Genomic DNA, 26,714 nt, shown 5'->3' on the forward strand with positions numbered 1-26,714 from the left:
TCTCACCTCAGACACTTACTTAGGTGTGTGACCCTGGGCAAGTCACTTAACCCCAGGCAAGTCACTTAACCCCAATTGCCTTAAACATGTGGGCCCATCTCCACTCATCCTGATCTATATCTTGCCACTGGACCCAGATGGCATCATGGTCCTCTTCAAGAACAAAGGATAAACATATTGTTTCTTAATGTTTCTTGGAGTCATTAGCTTCTATTTCTGCAATTCTGATTTTTAAAGAATTATTTTATTAAGTGATATTTTTGTACCTCTTTTTCTATTGGGCCAATTCTGCTTTTTAAGGAGTTCTTTTCTTCAGCAAATTTTTGTGCCTCTCACCATTAGGTCAATTCTACTTTTTAAGGTGTTATTTTCTTTAGCATTTTTGTGCCTCTTTTATTTATTTTGTACAATTTAATTATTTATTTTGCTAGGCTGTTAATTCTCTTTTCATAATTTTCTTGTATCACTCTCATTTCTTTTTCCAGTTTTTCTCTACCACTCATCTCTTTCTTTTAAAAAATAATAAACATTTTTATTTAAAGTTTTGACTTCCAAATTTTATCCCTCCTTCCCTCCCTCCCCTCTACCCTCTCTAAGGCATCTCTAATCTGATGTAGGTTATTCATGTGCAATGATATAAGACATTACTATATTTAGTAATTTTGAATAAGAAAACTTGAATAAAAGAAAAAAATGAAAAATAGCATGCTTCAGTTTGTGTTCAATGAATATCAGTTCTTTCTCTGGATATGGATAGTGTGCTTCATCATTAATACTTCGGGATTGTCTTGAATCATTGTATTGCTGAGAATAGTTGTCATTCATAGTTCTTCAAACAATATTGCTGTCACTGTGCACAACATCCTCCTGCTTCTGCTCACTTCAGTATACATTAGTTCATTCAAATCTTTCCAGGCCTTTCTGAAGTCATCCTTCTTATCATTTCTTATAGCACAATAATATTCCATTACCATCATATACCACAACTTGTTTGGCCATTCCCCAATTGCTGGGCATTCCTTTGATTTCCAATTCTTAGGCACCACAAAAAGAGCTGCTATAAATATTTTTTGTACAAATAGGTCTTTTCTCTTTGGGGGAATGTCTTTGGGATATAAACCTAGCAGGAGTATTACTGGATCAAAGGGTATGCATATTCTTATATACATAATTCCAAATTGCTCTCCAGAATGGTTGGATCTTTTCACAACTCCAACAACAGTGCATTGGCATCCCATTTTTTCCGCATACCCTTCAACATCTGATATTTTCTTTTTTTGTTATATTTGCCACTCTGATAGGTATCAGGTGATACCTCAGAGTTGTTTTAATTTAAACATTTGCCAATTGGGGAATGACTTGTATTTTTATAAATTTGACTCCATTTGGGGGCAGCTAGGTGGTGCAGTGGATAAAGCACCGGCCCTGAATTCAGGAGGACCTAAGTTTAAATCCGGCCTCAGACACTTGACATGTTCTAGCTGTGTGACCCTGGGCAAGTCACTTAACCCTCATTGCCCCACCCCCCAAAAAAAATCAAAGAAAGAATTTGACTCCATTCTCTAAATATTTGAGAAATGAGAACTTCATCAGAAATACTTGTTTCAGGGGGCAGCTAGGTGGTACAATGGATGGGGCGTCAGCCCTGGATTCAGGAGTACCTGAATTCAAGTCTGGCCTCAGACACTTGACACTTACTGGCTGTGTGACCCTGGGCAAGTCACTTAACCCTCATTGCCCAGCAAAAAAAAAAATACTTGTTTCAAAAATTCTTTCCCAGTTTTCTGCTTTCCTTATAATCTTGGTTACATTAGTTTTGTTTGTACAAGAGCTTTTTAATTTTATAGAATCAAAATGATCAATTTTACATTTTGTATTGCTCTCTATATCTTCTTTGGTCTTAAATTCTTCCTCTGTCCATAAATCTGATAGTTAAACAATTCCATGTTCTCTTAATTAACTTATGATATCACCCTTTATGTGTAAATTATGTACCCTTTTTAGTATATGGTGTGAGATATTGATCTATACCTAATTTCTGCCACACTGTTATCTAGTTTTCCAAATAGTGTCAAATAATGAGGTTTATCATATAGTAGATTACTATAGGCATTTACTATGGTGTGATTTGTACCCATTCTACTCTACTGGTCAACCTCTCTATTTCTTAGCCAGTACCAGATTGTTTTCAGAATTATTGCTTTATAATACAGTTTGAGATCTGGTAGTGCTAGACCACCTTCTTTTGCATCTCCCCCCCCTCCAATAGAGTCCCTTGATATCCTTGAGCTTTTGTACTTCCAGATGAATTTTGTTATTATTTTTTCTAGATCTATAAAATATTTGATAGTTTTATTGGTATAAAAGTAAATAAATAAATTAACTTGGGTAGGATTGACATTTTTATTATATTGACTCAGCCTACTCATGAGTAATTATATTTTTCTAGTTGTTTAGATTTGAATTTATTTGTGTGGAAAGTGCTTTGTAGTTCTGGTCATATAGTTCCTGTGTTGTCTTGGCAGGTAGACTCCAAAGTATTTTATATTTTCTATAGTTATTTTATTTTATTTTATCGGGCAGTGAGGGTTAAGTGACTTGCCCAGGGTCACACAACTAGTAAGTGTCAAGTGTCTGAGGCTGGATTTGAATTCAGGTCTTCCTGAATCCAGGGCCAGTGCTCTATCCACTGCACCACCTAGCTTCTCCCATAGTGTATGATTCTTGTGATGTATTGCTGTAATCTTTTTGCTAGTATTTTATTTACCATTTTTGCATCAATATTCATTAGGGAGATGGGTCTATAATTTTCTTTCTCTGTTTTGGCTTTTCCTGGTTTGGGCATCAGTACCATATTTGCCACACTCTTATTTATTTCTCTAACTCTTCCAGAAATTCTTGGTGGGCCTGGGTCCAATTAGCATTTTTCTTTGAAGCCTTTTTTTGGGCTGCTGTTTTCATGTCTTCTAAGTATATGTCTTGGTCTTCCCTGCCACCGTAGTAGCTTTTTTTTTTTTTTTTTTTTTTTTTTTTAGGCAATGGGGGTTAAGTGACTTTCCCAGGGTCATACAGCTAGTAAGTGTCAAGTGTCTGAGGCCGGATTTGAACTCAGGTACTCCTGAATCCAGGGCCGGTGCTTTAACCACTGCGCCATCTAGCTGCCCCCAACGTAGTAGCTTTTTATGGTCAGCTTCTTTTTTTGTTGTTTGCTAATTTTCCATCCCATATCCTGAGTTTGAACATGGTGTTGAAGTTGGGCTCTGTTCACCTCAAGGTGAAGAAGGCACTGACCCAAACTTCAGGCTTTTTTGTGTTGCTGTTTTAAGAATTAACTTTGGGGTATCTGAAAGTTTTCAGTACTTCCAAGGTGATGTGATCCTGGGTGATGAGATCTTGGGAGAGGTGTGGTCATTGTTCTCCTGGTATGCCCAGAAAGGGCCCCTGGTTTCTTGAATTCGCAAGCATTAATGTCCCCCCTACCCCCTGCTTTGGAACTGTGACTAGGTCCCTGATGATTATAAGTGTTCCTCTCTATCCTGGAGCTGCATATGGGCAATAGAGTTGCCAATCAGCCCTTGCTGGACCCAGCCACAGCACAGGATCCCCTGTACTCTCTTTCTAAGCAGTTGTCTGATTTTCTTATCATCTTTGGGCTGAAAGCTGCTGCTACTACTGTGGCCACTGTTGCCAGCACTGGACAAACTCCACCCTGATGTTATAGACTTCTTCTGACTTCTTAAGTTTTCTTAGACTGGAAAAAAATTTACCCTGACTTTTTGCTCTATTTGCCATTCCAAAATTTGATTTGAGGCATTATTTTAAAGTTTTTTGGAATGGAATGTTGGGAAAGTTCAGTTGGTTCACTTTACCTAATTCATCATCTTGGTTCAACCCCAGAATTCCTGTTATTCAGAGGTTTTTTTTTTGTCTTTATAAAACTGTTGTTATCATATAAGTTGTTCTCTTGGTTCTGCTTACTTCATTCTGCATCAGTTAATGCAAGTCTTCCTATATTTCTTAGAAATCATCCTCTTTTTCATTTCTTAAAGCACAATAGTATTGCATCTGTAGGGGCCAAATTTAATATGTGGAGAGTTAATTGGGTGGCTCGCTGTAATATTGGGGTTCAGAAAATGAGGGACCTCTAGGTCCAAAACTGCCTCCCCTCTGAATTGCCTTTTTAGATATTTCTCCCAGGCCAATAAGAAAGGAGCTTAACAGCATCTTTTCTGCAAACAAATCAATCAGGTTTTATTAATGGAAATAAAATAGCAAAGGTGAAATTAATAAAGTCAAGGACAAGGGATAGGGAAAAAGAAAAATGGATAATCCTCCTAACTCTAACAAAATCCTATATAGTCCCCAAACTTGCTTCCAGCTCAGCTGATTCAAAGAGCTGGGCTTGTTTTATTAACTCACCACCAGGGGTCCATAATTTCTATGGGAGTCAGCAGCCAGTCTCTAGTCTGTTCTGAATGCTCCTTCAACGAGAGAGAGAGAGAGAGAGAGAGAGAGAGAGAGAGAGAGAGAGAGAGAGAGAGAGAGAGAGAGAGAGACTGAGCCACTTCCTGTTGGGGGTCCCTTTTTCTAACTTTTTCTCCCTCTCCCAAAGGGGAGGTCCTTCAAGTTATGTGGCTGAGACTGGTTCCCTGTTGATGACGCAGTCCACAGCCTCTGAGGGCCCTCCGTCTCAGGGTTGGCCAAATTTAGACTAAGATCTGACAGGGTGGGCCAGGTGTGGCTCAAGATCTAATTACCTTAAGTGGGTACTTAGTAGTTTCTCATTCACACCCAATTCAAACACTACTAAATCAATCAAGTTGGACCCCTGGACATCTGCCAAATTCCATTATTTTACCACACATCACATTCATTTGCCATAACTTGTTCAGTTCTTCCTGTGGTAAAAAGTTTTAACAGATGTTTATCTCCTCAGTTTCCAATTCTTTACCTTCAACCAAAAGAACTGTTATGAATATTTTTGTCTATTTTTAGCTAAAATTTGTTTTACTTAGGATTGATCTCTCCCTTAATCTCCCTTTACTCTTAGTCTTCCCCTCTACCCTTTCCCTCCTGTTTGCCTGTTGAGTGAACTGTATTTCTAAAGCTAATTCTGTGAGTGTGTATGTGTCTGTGGTATTCCCTTCTTTGTCTGTTTTGGATAAGGGTGAGGGTTAGGTGTTATCAGTCTTCTTCACTCCTTCTTCCTTGTTTGTATAGACTCCTATTTGAGCATCCTGATTTTGTGAGATAATTTTTTAAAAATCTTTCCTCTCCATTCTCTTCCCCTCCAGTATATTCCTTTTTCTCCCCTTTCCATTCTTCTTTTAAGACTATTGAGAGGGGCAGCTAGATGGTGCAATGGATAAAGCACCAGCTTTGGATTCAGGAGGACCTAAGTTCAGATCCGGACTCAAACACTTCATACTTACTAGCTGTGTGACCTTGGACAAGTCACTTAACCCTCATTGCCCCTGGGAGAGAGGGGGAAAATGATGCGAAGACTATCAAAACATTAAGAAGAAAAAAAAAATCACTTCCAGCCCCCTCTCTCACTTGACTTTCTCCTCATGGGTGTAGGCCTCCATCAGTCAAGGACAACCATGGATCAGCACCTTGAAGAGCCACAGGCCGAGGTGTGGCTGTGCAGTCTGATACAGGAGCTGCAGCTCCTGAGTGACTTATAATCGGTAACTGCTGCATCCCATGTTGTATCTACCCCATGAGGAGGAGCCGGAGTGTCCCCTGCAGGGCACTGGCCTGGGCGGATCAATTGGAAAACAAGCTGTTGCCCATGCAGCAGGTTTTCCCTCTCCGCGACATTGGTGGATGCAGAGGAGAGGCAGAGCCAGTACAGTTTGGCACCAGTGCCCCGCAGGAGTTGCCAGAGGGATGTAATGTCCAACATCCAACTGCCTAAGGGACTCCGGCTCCTGATTTTTCCTCGGGGTTAACTCCAGAAGCCTTTCCCATACATAGGTATAGCCTCAAGGCAGCAGAGGTTTAAAATTAGGGTTTCCTTCCCCTAGGCGGCTTGCCTGCCAAGGCTAACAAACCCCATCTGCCTGAAGTGACTGGTTTTAAGGCACCAGTGACTTGCCTTTGCCCCTTCTCCCAGTGGAAACAGTTCTGCCATGAGAAGGCCAGGAGTTGGACTTCAGTTGTCAGAGGCTATTTGAGACGCATGCTATTGGAGCATTTTATAGAGAGTGGGAGCTTATCCCCACTCCCACCCTGGCATGACAAACCAATGTCCTCATAATGAGGACATATATTATCTCCCCATATGAGCATGTATGCAGTTTATTCTCATTTAGTTCCTTATGGTTGTTAATGCTTAGCTTTTATGTTTTTCTTGACTCTTGTGTTTGTACTTTAAAATTTCTGAGCTTTTCATCAGGAATGCTTGGAAGTCCTTTATTTCACTGAAGTTCACTCCTCCTTTCCTCCTTTCCCCCTAGATTATATTGTTTTGTTAGTTGAGTTATTCTTTGCTGTAAGCCTTTTATCTCTTGTCCAAGCACCAGTTTTTTTTAGTAGTAATAATGTTAGCTAACAATACCATATCATTTTATTAAGCACCTACTATGTGCCAGGAAGTGTTTTACAATGATAATCTCCTTTGAGACTCACAATGATCCTGGCCTGCTGATCTTCCTAGCTCAGTGTCAGGGGCATCCTCCTGACTGATTCCTGAGTGGAGGGAGCAGTAGCCTGGGGCCCCAAAGTTGGCCATGCAGCTCTCCTCAGAGAGGGATTGCTGGGCTAGAATTATATGTCTCCTCCTCTCCCCCCCCCCACCCCCCAGGGAAGGGAAAGCATCCCGTGATGGGGAAGGAATGCTTCAAGTTACATATGTAAACCTTGACTCCTGTCCTGCCAATTATACCAAGACCACACACAGAAAATGGCAAGTGAACTCATTTATCCAAGCAGACAGCCAACAGAAACCAGAGAAGTTACATAGATGAGAATATGCCAGATGTCCTCCACATCTGGGGTGTAGGAAGCTGGAGACTATCAAAGTGCTTCCACTTTGGGAGGGGCTGGCACTCTAACCATGGCCCAGACTAGGGAGAACTTCTTCCTGAAAATAATCTGGAACTCTTCTAGAGTCTCTTCTCTCCAAGCTGCTAGCCAAGGAACAAGAGTTCTTCCCTCCCAAGATTTTGGCAACCCCACCCCTGGCATGGGCATGGAGTGTACAGCCCTCAGTCACCCCCAGTGGAGAGAGGCTAGAGTTCTTGGTTTCCTCTCTAAGTACCACCCTGCCCTCATCATCCCATTACAGTCACTACCAGCCATTTTATTTCTATATTTCACCTCTTTGAGGTATATGCCAAGGAGTGGAATGACTGAGTCAAAGGCTATGAATAGTTTAATCCCTTTTCATAATAACTTATTGTTTGGACTAATTTGTAGTTCCACCAACAATGTACCAACTTTAAAATTTTTTTTGGAGGAGTCATTTTACTGCCCCTCTAACATTGGCTATTTCCTACTTTTTGTCATCTTTGTCAGTTTGGAGGGTACAAGGTAAAATCAGATTTGTTGTCATTTCTATTCTCTTATAATTAGTTTTAATTTTCATGTGGTCATCAATAGTTTGCCATTCTCTTTATGAAAACTACATCTTCTTACCATTTATCATTTGGGGAATGACTGTTGGCCTTATATATTTGTGCTAATTCCATATATATATATATATATATATATTTATATATATATATAATTTTTTTTTGGCTGGGGCAATGAGGGTTAAGTGACTTGCCCAGGGTCACACAGCTAGTAAGTATCAAGTGTCTGAGGCTGGATTTGAACTCAGGTCCTCTTGAATCCAAGGCTGGTGCTTTATCCACTGCACCACATAACTGCCGCTTCTTATATATCTTTATACCAGACTTTGGTCAGTGATATCTGATGCAATTCTTTCCCCTCCCCCAACTCTAACATTGAGGAAGTGTTTTAGGCCCAAGTTATATGGGGTCCCTCTGCTCTAGACCCAGACATGTACTTTAGTCTGGGTTCAATCCTGGAGGAGTCTGGGTACTAATGAGAAGATTTAGGGTTCTTATTCCCACAGACTTCAGTTCATTAAGTCTCTTTTCTTAGTGCCCTGGGTACAAATTTACTTATAGCTTTTGGTATCTGTCTAGGGATTCTTCAAAAAAGAGGGAGTGAAATGTATTCAGTAAACATTGTGAATCATGTATGGGACAGGTATTCATTTCTTTTTTTTTTCTTTTTTTTTTTTGCAGGGCAATGGGGGTTAAGTGACTTGCCCAGGGTCACACAGCTAGTAATTGTCAAGTGTCTGAGGCCGGATTTGAACTCAGGTCCTCCTGAATCCAGGGCCGGTGCTTCATCCACTGCGCCACCTAGCTGCCCCGGTATTCATTTCTTGTATGCAAAACAGATGCTAAATGTAAGGGCAGCTAGATAGTGCAATGGATAGAGTGCCAGGCCTGCAGTCAGGAAGACTTGAGTTAAAATTCAACCTCAGACACTTACTAGCTGTGTGGCCCTGGGCAAGTCATTTAACCCTGTTTGCCTCAGTTTCCTCATCTGTAAAATGAGCTGGAGAAGGAAATGGCCAACAATTTGGTGTTCTAGACTTCCACACTCAGATTGGGAAAAAGGCTGTTGGAAGAGGCTGGGCCGTTGCCTCCAGGCATGCAAAAGAAAAGCATGAGTAGGGATTGGAGAAATGTGGAGAGAAATGGTTAGTGTTAGAATTTGAAAAAGCTGACTTTATTCCATACTTCCCAATAAATTAAATCTTTGGGGGCAGCTAGGTGGTGCAATGAATAGAGCACTGGCCCTGGATTCAGGAGGACCTGAATTCAAATCTGGACTCAGACACTTAATACTTACTAGCTGTGTGACCCTGGGCAAGTCACTTAACCCCAATTGCCTCACAAAAAAAAAAATTAAATCTTTGGGGAACTTGAGGCACAAGATTATTTGCAAATCTCTTAATGTTCAGGGATCAAAAGATCCTCACTCCAGCCATTGATCCCCTAATAAATGAAAATATTTTTTATGCCACTTAAAACACAGTGTGACAAGTTTTCCCCTGGTCATGTTTGATTGTATTGTAAATTTTCTCTCATCCCAATCCATGAGTAGCTTTCCTAAGGAGAGTCCTGGGGAATTCCAGGGGTATTATGCTTTGTCTAATCCCCATCTTGTAATTCAAAATTTGCCTTACTATAATAAAAATAAAAATAGAAAATCCACAAAAACAAAGCATTAACATGATCTTATCCCCAGTTTGTCTGATTAAACAGACTAAAATTAGAAACAGGGTACTTGGGAGATACTTAGGTACTTAGCAGGAAGAAGAAACCCAATTGAAAATTTAAAGGGACAGGCACATAAGTAGGAGTTTCTTACCTAACTTGAAGATGAGAAGATTGAGGGGTTCAGCACTCCGTTTTGTGGGTCGCCAACTGTGATGTTTAAAATCTAATGTGTGGTTGCCTTTTTCTGCCCCTAGTGTGGGGGGAAACTAGCTAGGATTTACTGATAAATTAGAAGCTTCAGCAACAGTTTAAGCATTAAACAATTATTAAAGTATATTAGAAGTTAGTAAAGAGAGAACACATGTCTCTGAAAGAATGGAAAAACCTTAGCATAGATCTGGGGGGGGGTTGGAGGGGGGAGGGAAGAGAGAGAGAAAACCACCTTCACCTAGCAGGTCACCCTATCAAAGAGAAAGCCCCTGAGTCATTTTGACCAGAAGCTCCCTGTGGCACAGGAAGAGGGGTGGTCCCCACACACAGCTCCAAGTTAATTGGCTGGTAGCATTCAAGTCCATTGATTGACATGACTTGAAGGCAGCCCATGAATTGTGAGGCCACTTCCAGATGCCAATTCAACCTCATGCTTTCTCAGCAGGGGGCCCTGGAGGGTCATATTCTTAGTCACTTCACCCTACTTGCCTCAGTTTCCTTCTCTGTCAAATGAGCCAGAGAAGGAAATGACAACCCCTCTAGTCTCTCTGCCAAGAAAACCCCAAATGGGGTCAGGAAGAGTCGGACAGGACTGAAAACGGTTGAATTGGGCAGACAGAGCTGCTAATCAGGCGTTTTACCTCAGTTCTGCATGACTTTGGGGCCAGCCCTCTTCTGGTCAAGCAGCATCTTCTCAGATGAAGAAACTTCCCTTGCTGACATTCATTTCCACTCAGTGGACCCAGGACCTCTCATCTCACAAGGCTCCTTCCAGGCCAGGACTTGTCCACATTGAGGTTTACCCTCACTCAGCTACTCAAGACAGGGGCTCAGGTGCAAGCTCACCTGGAGGAATTCATGATCCAGGGAGGAGCAGAGCTTGGGGGGAGAGGTGAGGGAAGAGCAAAGCTCCCCCCGCCCAGGGAATCTATTGGCAGATTCACCTGACTGCCTCTGAATGTGTTTTCTTCCAATAACTGACTCTATGCCGCCTCCCTCTGCCCTTGTCAGGGTCGATGAGAGACCACCCAGGGATTTGCCATGGCGTGTCAAAACACCAAGTCCTTTCTGGGGTGGGTTATTATGTAGCTGGAAGCAGTCCTTTAGAGGCTAAGTTCTCTGTTTCTAGAACCCAACACTTGCTCTTATTCTTTCTACGCTGATCTTGTTTGTGCACAAGGCTGTTACTTGTATGTTATCAGAATCGTCTATTTGTCCTGAAGCATGGCTTCTATCCCTCATTAGTTAAGATTCCAACCTGCTTCTCCATCACCTCCCATTCCCTGCCTCCTTTACAGAGCCGTAGATCAATTAACATTGGAAAGTTTATAACCATTTTATAAACTCATCTTTTTTTTCCCCCACTGGGTATAAGTATTTATTAGGGAAGTCCCCTGTGTCACACACACTCAACACACTCACCCCAAGTTTGGTTTCTAAAAATGGCAGAGGAGGTCTGGAGTGCCCAGCACGAAGGGGCAGGAGACAAGGTACTCTGGCTTGAGTGGGGGGGTTGGTGCAAGGAATAAGGGGGGGAAATGACTGCCCCCCCCACATATCACCTCAGAAAGTCTGAGGCTAAAATATATCCCCACATCACACACACACTGCTGGCTCCCAATGGACAATCTTTGCTCTTGGTGGGCAGATATGTGGGAGGGTTGTCTTTGGTAAGAAGGGTGTCTTGCTATCTCTTGCTGCTCCTCTGGGTCTCTTTGCTGTTGCTGATGGGGGTGGAGGAGGGACCTGGAGGGCCAGCAGTGTGTGGTTAGCCTGACTTTGAGTAATTTGGGTGTTGGTGGAGTGAGAAGGGGCATGGGGTGCATGGGGGCCACTGCCTGGGCCAGAGACGGTGCTTAGACCGTGCCCATTTTGACTCTCAGAGGCTGGAGAGACAGCAGGAGGGCCAGCTGGAAACTGGGAAGGGAGCTGCTGGGCCCTCGCCTCAGGATTTGGCTCCCTGAAGCTGGGGACCTCGGAATAGACCATACGGAATTCTCAGATCTTCTGTAGATCACCCCTCGGCCAGTGTAGAGCATCAGACAGCCTTTAAACACTGACGCATACCCCTCAGTGAGTCGAATGATGTCCCGGCTGGATCAAGTTGCCCACATCAGCCCAAACAGACAGATCGATGCTCTGGCTTTGGCTGCTACTTTGCAGGCCCTCATTTCACACCCAGTTTTTGTCTTGGTCACTCGGCCTGTCTCTAGCACAAAGAAGATGAGACTCGGATTCTTAAGTTCTGGCCTGATAGCTTTCACCAAGGTCTCTGTCGTCATGCTGCCCGGGCTTCTGCTCCCCAGTGGGGAGGATGGTGCACACCTTAACCTCATCTTTATTTTAGAAACTATGAGGGCAGCTAGATGATGCAGTGGATAAAGCACTGGCCCTGGATTCAGGAGGACCTGAGTTTGAATTTGACCTCAGACACTTGACACTTACTATTTGTGTGATCCTGGGCAAGTCACTTAATTCTCATTGCAGTTGGGTCTGTCACTTGGTTTGGGCAAAGAAGGCCTGGGGCAGCCTCTGAGTTTGGGCACACCTTCCCTTCCCTCCTCGCCTGCCAGATCCCCTGGTGCAGGGCTAAGGTCAGTGTATCTGGCTCCTGACTGAGGTCATTCTGCCCCAAGTCTCTTTTCATTCTAGAGCCCAAGACCCCAGAGCAGGACAGTCTCTCCAGGGTCTCCCCTCTGACTGACCCGTGCTCCCTCCCGGGCAGCCCCATGGCTTGGCCAGCATCGTCCATAAGGGAGAAATGTCCTCTGCTGCTTCCTCAGCCTTGACACAGGACACCTGCCCAGCGACAAACAAGGTATGTAGGCGGCAAGGCTGCATTTAGGCGTGTCACCCCCTTGATAGGGGACTGAATCCAGGAGGCCTAGAAAAGGGCAGGACCCTTCCCAGGGTGACACAGGCAAACCCTGCTGCTGGTGTCTCCTCCTCCCTCTCATTTGTGCCTAGAGCTCGTCTGTCCTGTGAACTCTTTGAGAGCGGGCGAGGTTAGTGGATGCTCCTTCATTGACTGGCTGACTGATTGGTGATGAGATGGTGGACCCCTCTTCTCACCAGCTAATGAGCCCATGGTCCTGCCTTACTCCGGGCAGCCGTGGAGAGGTGCTTGCTATTATCAGGGAGCAGAAAATGATGACAGGTACAAAGCCAGGGGCTGTCATGGGTGACTCTGGACAGCTCACTTAACCAGGAACCTCTTAGAGGCCGGTAGAGGGAATTTCCCCACGGGAGTGCCCTGCACCAATGACCTCAGGGGACCCAGAAGACAATGACAAGCAGCACCCACCTTTTCTTTATTTTAATAGTATTTTTCCAGTTACATGTAAAGACAGTTTCCAACATTTGTTTTTATAAGATTTCTGTTCTAAATTTTTCTCCCTCCCTTCCCTCCTCCCTCCCCAAGTCAGCAAGCAATCTGACATAGGTTATGTATGTACAATCACATTAAGCTTATTTCCACATTAGTCATGTTGTGAAGGAAGAATCAGAACAGAAGGGAAAATCTCAAGAAAGAAAAACCAAAACAAAACAAAGTAGAGAAATCATAGGGTTTGATCTGCATTCAAATCCCACGGTTCTTTTTTCTGGATGTGGGGGCCATTTTCCATCATGCCCCTTGGGCACCCCCGTTTTGTAAAAGCTCTGGGGCCCTGGGCAAAGTCTCTTAATTTCTAAGCTTGTTTCTCCCTGTGGTAAAACGTGTCTAACCTTCTCTGCTGCAGGTGGAGGCCCTGCGTGGAGGCTTTATTTTGTCTAGGGGTCTCTCTCTATTCCACTGCCCCGCCTCGTCAGCATTATTACAAATCGTAATTCTACAATCACATGAGTGACAATAAACTGAACTGGGGGGGGGGGCGGCTCTGGGTCTGAGAAGGCTCAATCTCTAGCCTTGAGGAGAAGACCGAGGGAAGGACTCTGGGTGAGGGCACCACCCCAGTGAGGCCCACGACGGAGCAGTAGCAGTCTGTGCTTGGCCCCTGCTATTTGGCATGTTGGTCCACATGGCACGTTCATTAAGTTTAAAGATGATGCCTGGTTAGGAGGGGTTCATGCGTGGGATGATAGAATCCCCCTCCCCAAAGCCCCCAAACAACAATAACATACTCAGGTGAGAACCTGGTCTAGATCTAACAAGTTAATAATCATACGAGGAGCAATTAGGGCTGACCATAGTTTTCTATGAAGTCCATCTGGGGGTTGAAGTAACCCCAAGGTCAATGACAGTCTGCTGTGGGATGCCTCAAGGCTGGGGAGGTCAGAGGCCTTCTGTCCTCAGCCCTGGCCTGACCCCAGGGGTAAAGCTCAAGGAGAGCTGAGGGAGGCCTCCAGTCCTTGGCCCAGAGGATTGGGGGAAGGAATTGGATGTGGCTCAGGGAAGACAGGCGGCTGTGCAGCCCTCTGGGTCACCATGGGGGAGGGGTAGCCGCGAGGTGCTCAGGGCCCAGAGACTTTGCTGGGGTCAGGATTGGGCTGGATTTCTTGGTGCCCCTTCTGACTCCCCTCCAGTGCCCCCCTCAGCCCCCCCTCAGCCAATACAGATGCCAGTGTACCCATGTGGCATGTGTGCGCATGTAGCTTTAAAGCACACCTTCACTTGGGCCCAGCTGGTCTGTGCCCCATGTGCCACCTGCTCTTGTTTTGTATTCTCTTTTTTTTTTCTTTTTTGGGTGAGGCAATGGGGGTTAAGTGACTTGCCTAGGGTCACACAGCTAGTAAGTGTCAAGTGTCTGAGTCTGGATTTGAACTCAGGTCCTGACTCCAGGGCCAGTGCTCTATCCACTGCGCCACCTAGCTGCCCCTTGTCTTGTATTCTTGCATTGCCTCGCATGCCCCACCATTCTCCCCTCATCCTCCCCTCATCCTCCCCCTTGAAACAAATAAGTGAAGTTGCCCAGAGGACCTTTCCACACTGGCTGAGGCTGAGCCCGGAGGCCTCCTCTGCCATTCTTTGCCAGGAGGTGGGCAGCCCCCAGCCCTCAGCCTTGATGCTGACCTTGACCTTCCCTGTCCTGCTCTGCTCACAGGGACTGAGCTGCTATGTGGTAGGGGTGGCCTTGGGAAAGAGGGGGAGGGGTGGCCTTGGGATCCCGTTTGGGGGGAATGGGTATCCCGTGGGGGATGGGCAGACAGGCCATCAGCCCAAGGTTGGGGTTGGATGGGCTGGGGGGGGGCGGATTGCAGCAGTCTGAGTCTACCCAGAACAAACACGTCCTCCCTCCTCGGCCTGACCAATGACCATCACGCCCCTTGGACTGGGCAGAGTCTTCTGGCTGGGGGCCTGAGGGCTTGCAGAGCCTGGTCTCACACTCATTGTCCCAGGGCTGGCTGGACAAGGGGAGGACTTTGCCAAGTCTCTGGTTACAGGTTGGCCTCCTGGTCTGGGCCCCGTGGTGGGTGTGTCTTAGCATTGTTGGCAGGAAGGAGAAAGAGCAGGAGAGGCAGAGAGGGGCAAGAGAAGGGGGGAGTGTGAAGGAGCTAGAGCGGGAGGGAGGCTGGGAAGGAGGCCCTGGAGACCCCAGGCTGCCGGGCTGGGAAGTGCTGGGGGTCTCACAGAAGAGGGCGTGACCAGGAGGAGGTCTTTGCCCCTGCTTGGGCCTCAGTCCCTCCATGTATCCAGCGGGGGTTGGGGGGCTGATCTAAAGGTCTCTAAGCACCCAGTGATCCTGACATTTCTGAAGGCCGAGAGCTTGCTCAGCCCCCGGGATTCACCCCTTCACTTTGTGCTTCCCAACAGAGAACAAGGAGAGCAGGCAGGTGTCAAGGGCAGGGCTGACCGGCCTTTAGCCCAGCATGGAGCCCAGTGTCCAGGGCACTGGGCAGATGGCCTTCCTCAGCAACCTCCTGGCAGCTTACTCCTTCATCATCGGTAGGTGTCCTTCCTTGTGTCTGCTCTTGCTCATAGCTTCAGGGGGTGGCATCACGGGGCAGCAGGTTAATGGTTCAGAGCCAGGCTTCAGGAGGCTAGCTCAGCCTCCAATCTGGCAGAGGCAGGGGCCTCTGAGATGAAGGAGCAGTGGTTTCACCTCAGTCTTCCAGGCAGGACTGAGCCCTGAGGCTTACCCAACAGGCTGTATCTATATGCTGAGCCTGGGGGTGAAGCCACCTCATGGCTCTCATTGGGATTATATGAAGCTTCGGCAGAGCAGGGTTTATGCTTGGCTGCCCCCTCTCTATGCCAAAGCAGCAGCCTTGTCCTGGGACCTGCCTTGGTGCTCTGCGAGGCTGACTGATTAAGGCAATGCACCTTTGGGTACTCTCTACCCCATCCAGGGGCATGAGGGGGGCACATCAGTGCCTGGGACCTGGCCTTGCTGGAGATCAGTCAGAACCTCTGACTTCTGGAGGGAAGGGGCTGATAGGAAAACTGCTTCCAAACCCTTGAATGACCATCCATGCATCCATCCATCCATCCATCCATTCATCATCCATCCATCATCTATCCTTCCATTCATCCATCCATCCATCCATCCATCCATCCATCCATCCATCCATCCATCCATCCATCCATCCATCCATCCACCCATCCTTCCATCCGTCCATCCATCCATCCATCCATCCATCCATCCATCCATCCATCCATCCATCCATCCATCCATCCATCCATCCACCCGTCCTTCCATCCGTCCATCCATCCATCCATCATCCATCCATGCATTCATTCATTCCTGCTTATTTATATGAAGACACAGAATGTTCTTTGCAGCCAGAATGTCATCCCCTGGAGGGCAGGAATTGCTTCACCATTGTCTAGCCCAGGGCCAGCAGCTGTTGAGTAGATGTGTGGTGATCCCCTGGTTAATCCATCTGATGAGCAGTTATCAGACACGTGGAGGGAGCTGGCTGGCCCTGTCTGGATGCTGGGGATACAGCGCTGGGAAGTTTTCAGGGTGCAGGGGGCCTGGCTGGCACCCCTGTGGGCCTTGGCTTGCCTGGGCCCTGGGCTGATTTTCCTGTAACTCACTGGTGGATCTTGGCCCAGGGTCTGTTTTATCGTGGGATGTTTCTGGTGGTACCAGGAGATGTCATTGGTCCCCAGGCTCACTCCGAATCAGAATCCCTGAGGCTGATGCTGGCCCCTTGACACCTTCCCTCAAATGCCCTCGGTCTGCTTCTGTTTGAACTGTGTCAGACTTTGCCCCTCTCTGGTCTCCAGGGAGCTGAACCCAAAAGGGAACAAACTGTACTCTATTGAATGAGCTGAGAGTGTGGGCAGAAATGGGCTGGGCCAGCCCTCAGAAGCTGGGGGTGTTTGACTGTCCCAGGAGCTCTGTCACATGGAAGAGTACTTATGCTCCCTGGCCCCTGGGACTGACTCGGGAGTGATGTGGAGAAGCCACATTCTGGGAAAATCTCCCTCATCAGAAGAGCTGTCCCAATGTGGAGCAGGTGGCCTTGGGAGGTGGCTGGATCCCCTTCCCTGGAGGGCTTCCCGCAGAAGCTGGTGCCCACTTCTTGGAAAGGGGATCCTTGTTTGGGGTCTGGATCGCTGCAGTTTTGTGATTCTGGGTGGTGATTTAGTCCCTGGGAATAGTTGCCTGTGAGAGGCAGCATCAGCAGACCCTGCCCTGGGTGTTTGGGGGAGCCTCTGTGTTTTCTGGCCCCCAGGAGTCTAGAAGATGCCTCGTGTCCTGCTGAATGACACTGGCCCTGCTGACTGGAGCCCACAGAAAAGCTAGCTGTTCCTCTCCAGCTTTCTGTCCGACCTCAGCAGCCAAAGCCTAACAGCCAGGACCTAGATGCCTCCTCTGCCCACACCACATGGTCTCTAAGGCTCCTTCCCACCCAGGCAGTGTGTGATTCTGTCTGGTACAGCATGCTGAGCCAACCAGCTTAGCTTAGCAGCACATGGGGCAGGCAGAGGCTGTAGGAAGCTCACCAGAGCAATGCATTTATTTTTATTTAGGAAGGGAAGGAGCTGACAATAGCATGGGCTGTTCTATTGACAAATATTTCCTGGGGAATAATGAGCTCCCTGGCTGATGAGAGCCTGATCTTAGCCATCAGGTGACTGGAGAGACAAGGGACTGCAGAAAAAACAACAACCCTGCAACCTTTTGGTTCCCATGGGAGAAGAGCAGAGACAAGGGACCCCAGCTATAGGGACCAAATGACCCTCCTCCCCTGGATCTTCCTCCTCTAGACTTTGTGGTGCTCCTGATAGTTGGGCAGGCAGGCTGGCAGATAGGCAGATAGATAGGCAGACAGAGATGTAAGTGGGCAGACAGACAGGCAGGAAGCTAACCAAGTAGACAGACAGACAGACAGACAGACAGACAGGCAGAGAGACAGACAGATAGGCAGACAGACAGGCAGGAAGGGTAAGCAAGTAGACAGATAGGCAGACAGGAAGACAGGCAGATAGGCAGACAGACAGACAGGCAGGTAGGCAGACAGGCAAATAGTCAGGTAGACAGGCAGGCAGGAATATAAGCAGGTAGACAGACAGACAGAGAGACAGGCAGATAGGCAGGCAGGAAGGTAAGCCAGTAGACAGGCAGGCAGACAGAGAGGCAGGAAAGTAAGCAAGTAGACAAACAGACAGGCAGGCAGACAGATAGGCAGACAGACAGGCAGACAGGCAGGCAGATAGGCAGGCAGACAGAGAGGCAGACAGGAAGACAGACAGGCAGATAGGCAGACAGGCAGGCAGGAATGTAAGCAAGTGGACAGACAGACAGGTGGGCAGGCAGGCAGATAGGCAGACAGACAGGCAGACAGGCAGATAGGCAGACAGACAGGCAGACAGGCAGATAGGCAGATAGGCAGGCAGACAGGCAGATAGGCAGACAGATAGGCAGACAGGCAGATAGGCAGATAGGCAGGCAGACAGAGAGGCAGATAGGGAGACAGGCAGGCAGGGATATAAGCAAGTAGACAAACAGATAGGCAGACAGGCAGGCAGACAGACAGGCAGACAGGCAGGCAGATAGGCAGATAGGCAGACAGGCAGGCAGGAATGTAAGCAAGTGGACAGACAGGCAGGCAGGCAGATAGGCAGACAGGCAGATAGGCAGGCAGACAGACAGGCAGATAGGGAGATAGGCAGGCAGGAATATAAGCAAGTAGACAAACAGATAGGCAGACAGGCAGGCAGACAGACAGGCAGACAGGCAGGCAGATAGGCAGACAGGCAGACAGGCAGGCAGATAGGCAGATAGGCAGATAGGGAGACAGGCAGGCAGGAATGTAAGCAAGTGGACAGACAGGCAGGCAGGCAGATAGGCAGACAGGCAGACAGGCAGACAGGAAGACAGGCAGATAGGCAGGCAGACAGACAGGCAAATAGGCAGACAGACAGGCAGATAGGCAGACAGGCAAATAGTCAGGTAGACAGGCAGGCAGGAATATAAACAGGTAGACAGACAGACAGAGAGACAGGCAGATAGGCAGGCAGGAAGGTAAGCCAGTAGACAGGCAGGCAGACAGAGAGGCAGGAAAGTAAGCAAGTAGACAAACAGACAGGCAGGCAGGCAGATAGGCAGGCAGACAGACAGGCAGATAGGGAGACAGGCAGGCAGGAATATAAGCAAGTAGACAAACAGACAGGCAGGCAGGCAAATAGGCAGGTGGGCAGACAGATAGGCAGGCAGACAGGCAGACAGGCAGACAGACAGGCAGACAGGAAGACAGACAGGCAGATAGGCAGGCAGATAGGCAGATAGGCAGACAGGCAGGCAGGAATGTAAGCAAGTGGACAGACAGACAGACAGACAGGCAGGCAGGCAGACAGGCAGACAGACAGGCAGATAGGCAGGCAGACAGACAGGCAGGAATGTAAGCAAGTGGACAGACAGACAGGCAGGCAGGCAGGCAAGCAGGAATGTCATCAATCTCGTCAGCCCTTCTGGCCCTCATGTGAAGATGTGAGTTTGTCATAGCCTGGGATGACCGTAAAGCCAAAGTTAGGACAGGGGAGGGCCCCGGGCACTTCTGCAGCTGGGCTGCAGATCACGCCCTGGAGAGGTAGGATAAGGGGATGGCAGAGGGTCTGTACAGACCCCTGGAGCTGAATCAAACAGGATCGCTTCCATGACATTCCATTCAGGAAGCGTTGCTTAAGTGCCTCCTGGGTGCGAGGCACCATGCTTGGTGCTGGGGGAACAAGGATGACAACATAAAACAGCCCCTGCCCCCAAGGCAGGACCAAGGGGGCCGATACCGCAGGTAAATAGGACCAGAGTCTTAGACAAGGGAGGGAAGAAGCCCTGGGAGCCAGGCAGTCAGGGAAGGAGGAGGTGGTGCTCAAGCTGGCCTTGAAGGAATTGAAGTACCCTAAGAGGAAGAGGGCTGAGGAGAAAGTGCCTTCTACCAATGGGATCTGGTGTGTACAAAGAGATGGCAAGTTTGGGGTACAGTAGGAAGACCACCTACTGCATGAAGGCAGCACAACGGGAGCTTGTGTTTTGCCCTGGAGATGGTAGGGAGTCACTGAACCTTCTTGAGCAGGGCAGTGGCATGACATTGTTCCTTAGGAAGATGGTTTTGGCGGTGGCATGGAGGATGGATTGGTGAGGGAGAGACTGGGAGAAGGGCAAGACAATCATGAGAATGGTGTGGCTGGGGGGTGGGGAGGAGGTCCTTGTGTCAGAGAATCAGCTATGGGAGTGGAGAGAAGGGGATGGAGAAGTGACAGAGATTGGATTGACAAGATCTGGCAACTGATTGTATGTAAGGGGCACCCCCTTGGCAATTAGGAAGGTGATGAGGTCCTGAAGAGGAGAGCAGGCATCTGGGGACAGGCTGTCTTGTTGGGTTGCTGATAGAGAACTGGCTGGCATCTGAAATGAAACCAGGATCCATACCTGAGGCACAATGACAAGATTTCCAAGATGTCAGAGGCACGACTAGGGAGTAGACTGAGAAGGCTGGGTTCAGTGGTTTGCCAATTCACTCTGAGTCAGCAATGGGGTTCCCAATACACCAGGGGCACTAGAATCTCCCCAATTCAACAGCATGTCCCTGCTTTCCTGCTCTGGGAGACTCTTGTCTATGTTCTTCCAAAGTCTTCCACAGGAACTCCACCTTCCACACTGGTGGCCTTCCTTGGGCACTTTCGGCACCATTCGGGAGGTTCTGGGCAGTACTCTGACCATCCACCAGTCATTCCTTTTCTTTCTGCCATACAATTCCTTCATGACATCCCTTGCCCTTCAGAGCTCCTTCAGAGCCCTAGTTGGTCATAGCTCCCAGCTGTTCACGCCCTCCACACACCTCACCTCTCCTCCACCACCTTCTGTGTGATGCTCATCTTCACCTCACTGTCATACAACAACGCTGAGAATATTTGTCTAGAAAAGACAGGTTTTGGCTTTCATGGGAAGCTTGGGGTCATTCGAAGCGCTTTGTAATTTCTCAAAGGTAATCCAACTTAATGTCTTGTTAAGGTCTAAAATTCTAGCTAAACTGTCTAAAATATCTAATGAGTGGTCGCCAATAAATTATAAGCTTTAGCAAGAGTTAGACTTTTAAGCATTTATTAAGGAGAATAAGAATTTGGTAAAGAGAGAGAAAGGCCTACATTCATCTATCTATTAAAGGGAGAGCACATTTCTAGCTCCGCTCTCCACCAGAGTCCAAAGGGAAGAGCCTCAGTCTCTTCCTTCCTCCTCCCACTAGCCCGTGTCACTTCCTTTTCCAAAGAAAAGACTCCTGGTCTTGCCCTCAAAGACCTTCGCTTCATGGGCAGAACTCTTCTACAGTAAGTCTCCAGCAGGTGGCATCATTCCAATCGTTACAGTCTTCTTGTTGAATCCTGGGCTCAGCTCATTGGCTAATTCTATTGTTTATCCCAGATACACATATCCCCATTGGACAAACTCTCAGAGGTGTACTTCAGATGCATGCTGTGATCTGGAAAAAGAGACTTTCTTCATCCACTTGGTTTCTCCTGTGTAAATAGTCGGGGCAAACTCACTTGAGCAGTGGCAAATCTCCAGCTAGAGGCTCTTTTAACCTTCCAGGGCTTGACGTAATCAGTGCAATGTCATCCCAAAACAGCAGCATCTGGAGGACTTTCTATCTCTGAGGAATCCTTATTGGGTCTGGACTCTGTGCTGGATCTCCATCATAGTGATGAATATTTTTGGTGAGCAGATACCTCCTGTGGTGAGCTTTATACCCTGCTCTCTTTTTATAGCTTCCAAAAAATCCTGAATAATTTTGACATATGGATGAGAGAAAACTTGTTGGAAAAGAGCCTGCATGGTGGTGTCCTATTCCACTGAGTTAAATGCCTTTTTGTAATCAACAAACAACAAACCCAATGGGATTTTATATTCTCTACAGATTTCAGTCAATTGTGAGATGATAAATAAGTGGTCCATGGTTGCACATCATTCATGAAAGCCTGTTTTTTTTCCTACTAATGTCCTCATTGGGAAGACCCTAAATTCATGTTTGAATGACCCTCCTAAAGATTTTGGGTGGGAGGGAAAATGAGTGGCTCTCCCAGTCGCCTTTTGTCAGGATTAATAAGGTCTGAGATGTTTTCCCACTTTTGCTATGTAATCACCTCCTCCTTCATATACTTTGTCTATCCTTCCCTCAACATCCTCATCTTTGAATCTGACCCTCTGAGGGTCAGAGTGGACCATTATCCTTGAGGGAGAAAAGTTTGTTCCAATGATTTTTGCAAGTTTTTTTTTCCATTTTTCTTCTGGTTGTAGTCCTCCTATTTCTGTCCTTCGGTGTCCTCACACTGGCTTCGCGTGGTTGATATTTTGCCTAGCTTTCTTTAAATAGGTTTTTCCCTCCCTTGCTTCTCCGTGTTTTATAAGATACACAACCATCCAGACCCCTCTTTTTGAGATTTTACAGATGACTTTACAGCCTAAGCTGGTGTTGCCTCAGGTCACCCTCTCTGTTTGGCACCTAAGCCAGACGTTTGCTGATTCAGGTCCTTTGGTCTCCTTGTTGTGGTGATTGATTTACAGTTATTGAGCCTCTAGACGAAATCATTGGATTTGGCATCATTTCTATTTTTGATTTTCAGTGGTTTGGGCTGAAGCCATTTCATTTGTTTGCCATTTTTTCCTCCTTATTCTTCTTTCTTGTTTTTAAAAGACTCAGTCTCTTACTAAGTACATTGTGGCTGAGCTGCCTTCCAAGAGGCTCAGGGTTCAGGAGGAGGTGAAAGTCAAGCCACACTTGGAGTGCTTGGTTAGTTCTGGGCACCAAGGCTTGAGAAGGATGTGGATAAATGCCAGAATGGTGACAGGGTGGGGAAGGCATTGGAACTGTGTCCCAAGCATCTGCAGAAGTGGGAATATTTAGTGGAGGAGCATGAGGAATGAATGCAAAAGCACTGATGATGTGCTTCCTATGGGTTGGACACTGTGCTGTGTTCTGGGGTACGAAAGCAAGACCTTCCCTGGTCTCCTGGAGCCTACATTTTCATCTGGGAAGACAGGACATACAGGGGAGAAAGGGAGTTTGTGAGTGGGCAGTTACAAGTATGGGGAGGGGGTTAACAAGGCAGCCTGTTTGCGAGGCATTGTCTCCAGAAGCAGTAGGCAGCCTGGCCAGGGCTATAGGCTGAGAAAGCTAGAGGGTGCCCCCCCTTCGGTCCCCTAGGGCGGGACACAGGCTGCTCAGGGAGCTGAGACCGTGTCCTGTGGAGGGGCTAGACTTGTTGAGGCTCAAGGTCAAGAAAATTGCCCAACCATGAACTGTCTCAGGGTGGAGGGTGGGGTGGGGTGATGACTCTTGGTCTAGCATCTTGTGCAGAGGCTTCTTTGTGACACGCAGACTGGACAACCCCAGGGGCCCCGTGGGCATCCTTCTGGCTCCGAGGCTCTTGGCTATGTGAACAGGGACCCTGCTTAGAACACACTAGCACCTGCTGGGCCCAGCATGGTGGGTGCAGAGCGCCCTCTAGTGGGAAGATTGAGCCAGGAGCGATGGGCTTCCCTTACAAGCCCGTTGGCTCCTGACCTAGTCCAGGGGCTGAAGGGGTTAGCTTGGGTTGTGGCCACAGTGTGCCCCGGCCTGAGGGCTGGCTCTTTTTACAACCGTGGTCCGTGGATGAAAAGCCTCTCAGCTGCCCAGGCCTGGATATCAAAGGAGAGCCTTGGGACACCTTGGGGGGGGGGGGGGGAGAATTGTTGGCTAATCCCTATCCTGATGTTCCCGGCCAGAGGCTTTCCCTCGGCCACCTTCCACAGCATTAAGCCTCTGAATGTTTCTGCCCCCCTCGAGGGTGACCCCAATAGGATCAGAGGCCTGGAATTGGAAGGGACCTCCGAGGCTGCTTACTCTGAAGAGGCAGCGCTTCGCAGAAGGGGAAGAGAGATTCGCAGAAAGGGCTTCGCCTGACTGTTTTGGGGCTCATCAGGGAGACTCAAATGAGGCAGAAAGTTCAGAAAGGAAGAGGGTTCAAGGGGTAGGAGGCGGGCCCAAGGGGTAGGAGGCGGGCCCCTGAGCCTGCAAGTCCGCCTGTCTCGCTAAAGCACGGGGCGGGGGACGGGGAAGCGGACGAGGCGGTCAGGGGGCACCTGTTTCCACCTCAGCCAGGGATCGCCTGGGATCGCAGCGCTTGGTCAGCCGTCCCAGAGGAAGGCGTACCGACCGATGCCCTTTTCGCTCGTTCCCTCCGGGAAGCCGGCCCAAGCCCGAGCGAGCCCTGCCTTCCCACCCAGGAAGCCTATGGCGCGGGAGCTTGTCGGGGAACTCCGGACAGAGCCAGGGTCACTGGGGTCAGGCGATGCTCGTGGTGCTGGAGCCACGTGACATTGGGCGGCCTGAAACATTCCTTACGGACCGAGCTCCTGTTCTAATGGGGGAGATGAGGACAGATTTCAGTATCGACTGAGTCTTGCGGTGGGGAAGAAGGGCCAAGCGGAGGGGGCCTGGGGGAGAAGGCGGAAGGGGGAACGCATGTTATCGGGGGTGAGCCAGGTGCACCGTCCCAGCCCTCTGACGTCCTCTGCTCCTCTTGCAGAGCACCCCGAAAGGGCCGCCCTGTGCTTCGTGTCCGGCGTGTGCGTGGGGCTGCTGCTCACGTTGGCCGCCCTAGTGCTGACCATCTCCTGCCGTGCCGACTGCCGGCAGCCCCACGGAAAGAAGGGCCTGGCGGGGCGCCGCAGCCGCAGCCGCATCAGCGACCTCAGCGCCAGCGCCAGCGCCAGTGACAGCGACGAGGACAGCGGCGGCGGCTGCTCGGCGTCTTCGGACGGGTCCACACGCAGGCCCTGGCTCTTCGAGCGCCCGCCCCACAGGAACGTGTTCACGTCGGCCGAGGAGCTGGAGCGGGCGCAGCGGCTGGAGGAGAGAGAGCGCATCATCCGCGAAATCTGGCTGAACGGGCAGCCCGACGGCCCGGCTCCGGGCCCGGCCCCGGGCCCGGCCCCGGCCACGCGCAGCCTGAACCGCTACTACTGAGGGGCGGGCCCGAATGGGGGAAGGACGAGGCCTAGCGGGGCCCAGAGGAGGGGGCGCAGCATCCTGGAGATCCTGCAGAAAACGGGCAGCCCCCGACCACTAGCGGGCCCAAGCGCTACTACTGAGGGGCGGGGAGGGGCCTGAGAGGGGCCTCTCCCCACCCCCCTGCCCCCGGGTCCTAGTCTGAGCCCTGGTCTGTGCCCCAGGCCCTGGCCTGGAACGGGGCTGAGTCCCCTGCTTGTGAAGTCAGCTGCTAACCACCCTGCAGTGCTGGGACCTCGCGTCTAGTCTGCCGCCAGGTTCCTGCCTGGACCGCCCTAACCCCCCCCCCCCCGCCCCCTGCAGAGGGACCCAAACAAGGGGCTGGAAAAAGGGCTGCTTGCTTGCGTCCCCTTCTTCCTTCCTCTTATTTTTCGTAATCCTCCACTCTCCCCAACTTCAGGATCAACTGGCTTGGGTAGGGTGAGGGTCCTGACTTCAGGCCGCTCCCCTCCCCAGTCCAGCCAGTGCTCCGCTCTGCTCGGGGAGAGTAATAGGCAGTCATCCAAGGGAGATGGAATCGAAAGTCCTCGGAATGAAAGACCTGCCCTGGCCGGAGGAGACTGCCGGAGAGCCTTCTGGGAAGCCCCTGGGACTCCGGGGTCGGGTAGACTCGGGGGACCTCCAGGAACTGCCCCTCGATGGGGAGAAGGGTGGGGTCGGAGCATGGGGAGTGGTGCCGAGAATATTCTCAGGAACGCTTACTCAGGACCCAGAGATGCGCCACAGGTCCCCCCCCCCCCCCGTTCCCCCCTCCATAATCGCGGTGCTCTCTCAACTCTATGACTTTTGCCTCAGGTATAGAGGCATCCGGCAGGGGTGGGGGAAGGTGGCTCAAGTGGCTGACTGGCCATTGATTGGTAACAACCTCAGAGAGCAAGCCCGGCGTTCTGGTTTGTGTGAGGGAGTGTGCGTGCGTGCGTGCATGTGTGTGTGTGTGTGTGTGTGTGTGTGTGTGTGTGTGTGTGAGAGAGACAGTGAGACAGAGAGACAGACAGAGACAGAGAGATGAGGGAGAGAACGTCGTTGAATATACTGACATTTGGAGAATGTCCTGGGTCAGTCTGTCAGCCGCTGTGCCTTAGTCCTAGTCAGACAACGGTCTTCACATGAACAAAAAAGCACATTGTTTTATATATTTTATTAAAAAATTCAACCAAGCAAACTTTTGTATTTCTCTGAATGATACGGGCGCTGTGGCCTGGAAGCAGCGATCCGACCTCTTTTCCCCATCCTCCCTCAGCAAGATAGATGAGCTCCTTCAGTGAGGTGACCTGAGGCTAAAGACCTCTGGCTGAATAACTCACACGGTGTGTGTGTGTGGGGGGGGGGGTCTTCCTCTCCCCCTCAGTCTTTTCCTGCTATTCCTCCCCTTCATCTTCTTCTCCCACCTTTTCTTCCCCTGCCCTTCCTCCCTTTCTTTGAGTTCAGCTGCTCTGGTGCCCTGCTTTCTGTTCCCTGTAGCTCTTAGCCTACCCTCTCTGTGCCATCCACGGGTCTTCAGCTACAGTGTGTCTCATTCCTCCTCAGAGGTGAGGGTCTGCCAGATATTTAGTGTATAGCGCAGGGACTGCCTTTAGTCTTTATATGGTACAGAACAAGCCAACCATACTGAGGGACCTGGCTAGTGAAGACCTGAGGCATTTTAGAGCCTGTCTTTTTGACAGTCTTCTCTGCTGTTCTTCCAATCTCAGACTCTTCTAACATGTCAGAACACTCAATTTCTACCATCACCCAATCCCTCCTGGGCAGCATCTGATGCAGGAGCAGCCCCAGCCAATCTTTCCTAGGAGCTCTGCTTAGCCAAACTGCATAGGAGCTCCA

At 49.0% G+C, this 26,714-nt stretch overlaps 1 protein-coding gene and 1 pseudogene across 4 annotated transcripts in view; one reads left to right on the top strand and one right to left on the bottom strand.

The window, feature by feature from the left end:
* EVA1A (eva-1 homolog A, regulator of programmed cell death) overlaps nucleotides 1-26,055 on the top strand; it is a 35,466-nt gene extending 9,411 nt beyond the window's left edge. Inside the window, exons 2-4 of one of the 4 annotated variants that reach the window (XM_043989031.1) lie at nucleotides 12,108-12,273; nucleotides 15,208-15,339; nucleotides 24,412-26,055. In XM_043989031.1, the coding sequence (XP_043844966.1) occupies nucleotides 15,264-15,339; nucleotides 24,412-24,851 (516 nt within the window). In that variant the 5' untranslated portion in view covers nucleotides 12,108-12,273; nucleotides 15,208-15,263 and the 3' untranslated portion in view covers nucleotides 24,852-26,055. Of the gene's footprint in view, nucleotides 1-12,107; nucleotides 12,274-14,380; nucleotides 14,516-14,756; nucleotides 14,838-14,925; nucleotides 15,116-15,207; nucleotides 15,340-24,411 lie in introns of those variants that run through there. The other 3 variants (XM_043989035.1, XM_043989032.1, XM_043989034.1) reach the window with 3 other exon arrangements.
* Nucleotides 11,143-11,737, bottom strand: LOC122743839 (annotated as a pseudogene).
* Nucleotides 26,056-26,714: the final 659 nt, after the last annotated feature.

Source organism: Dromiciops gliroides, chromosome 2 (assembly GCF_019393635.1).
Source record: "Dromiciops gliroides isolate mDroGli1 chromosome 2, mDroGli1.pri, whole genome shotgun sequence".
Taxonomy (NCBI): Eukaryota; Metazoa; Chordata; class Mammalia; order Microbiotheria; family Microbiotheriidae; genus Dromiciops; species Dromiciops gliroides.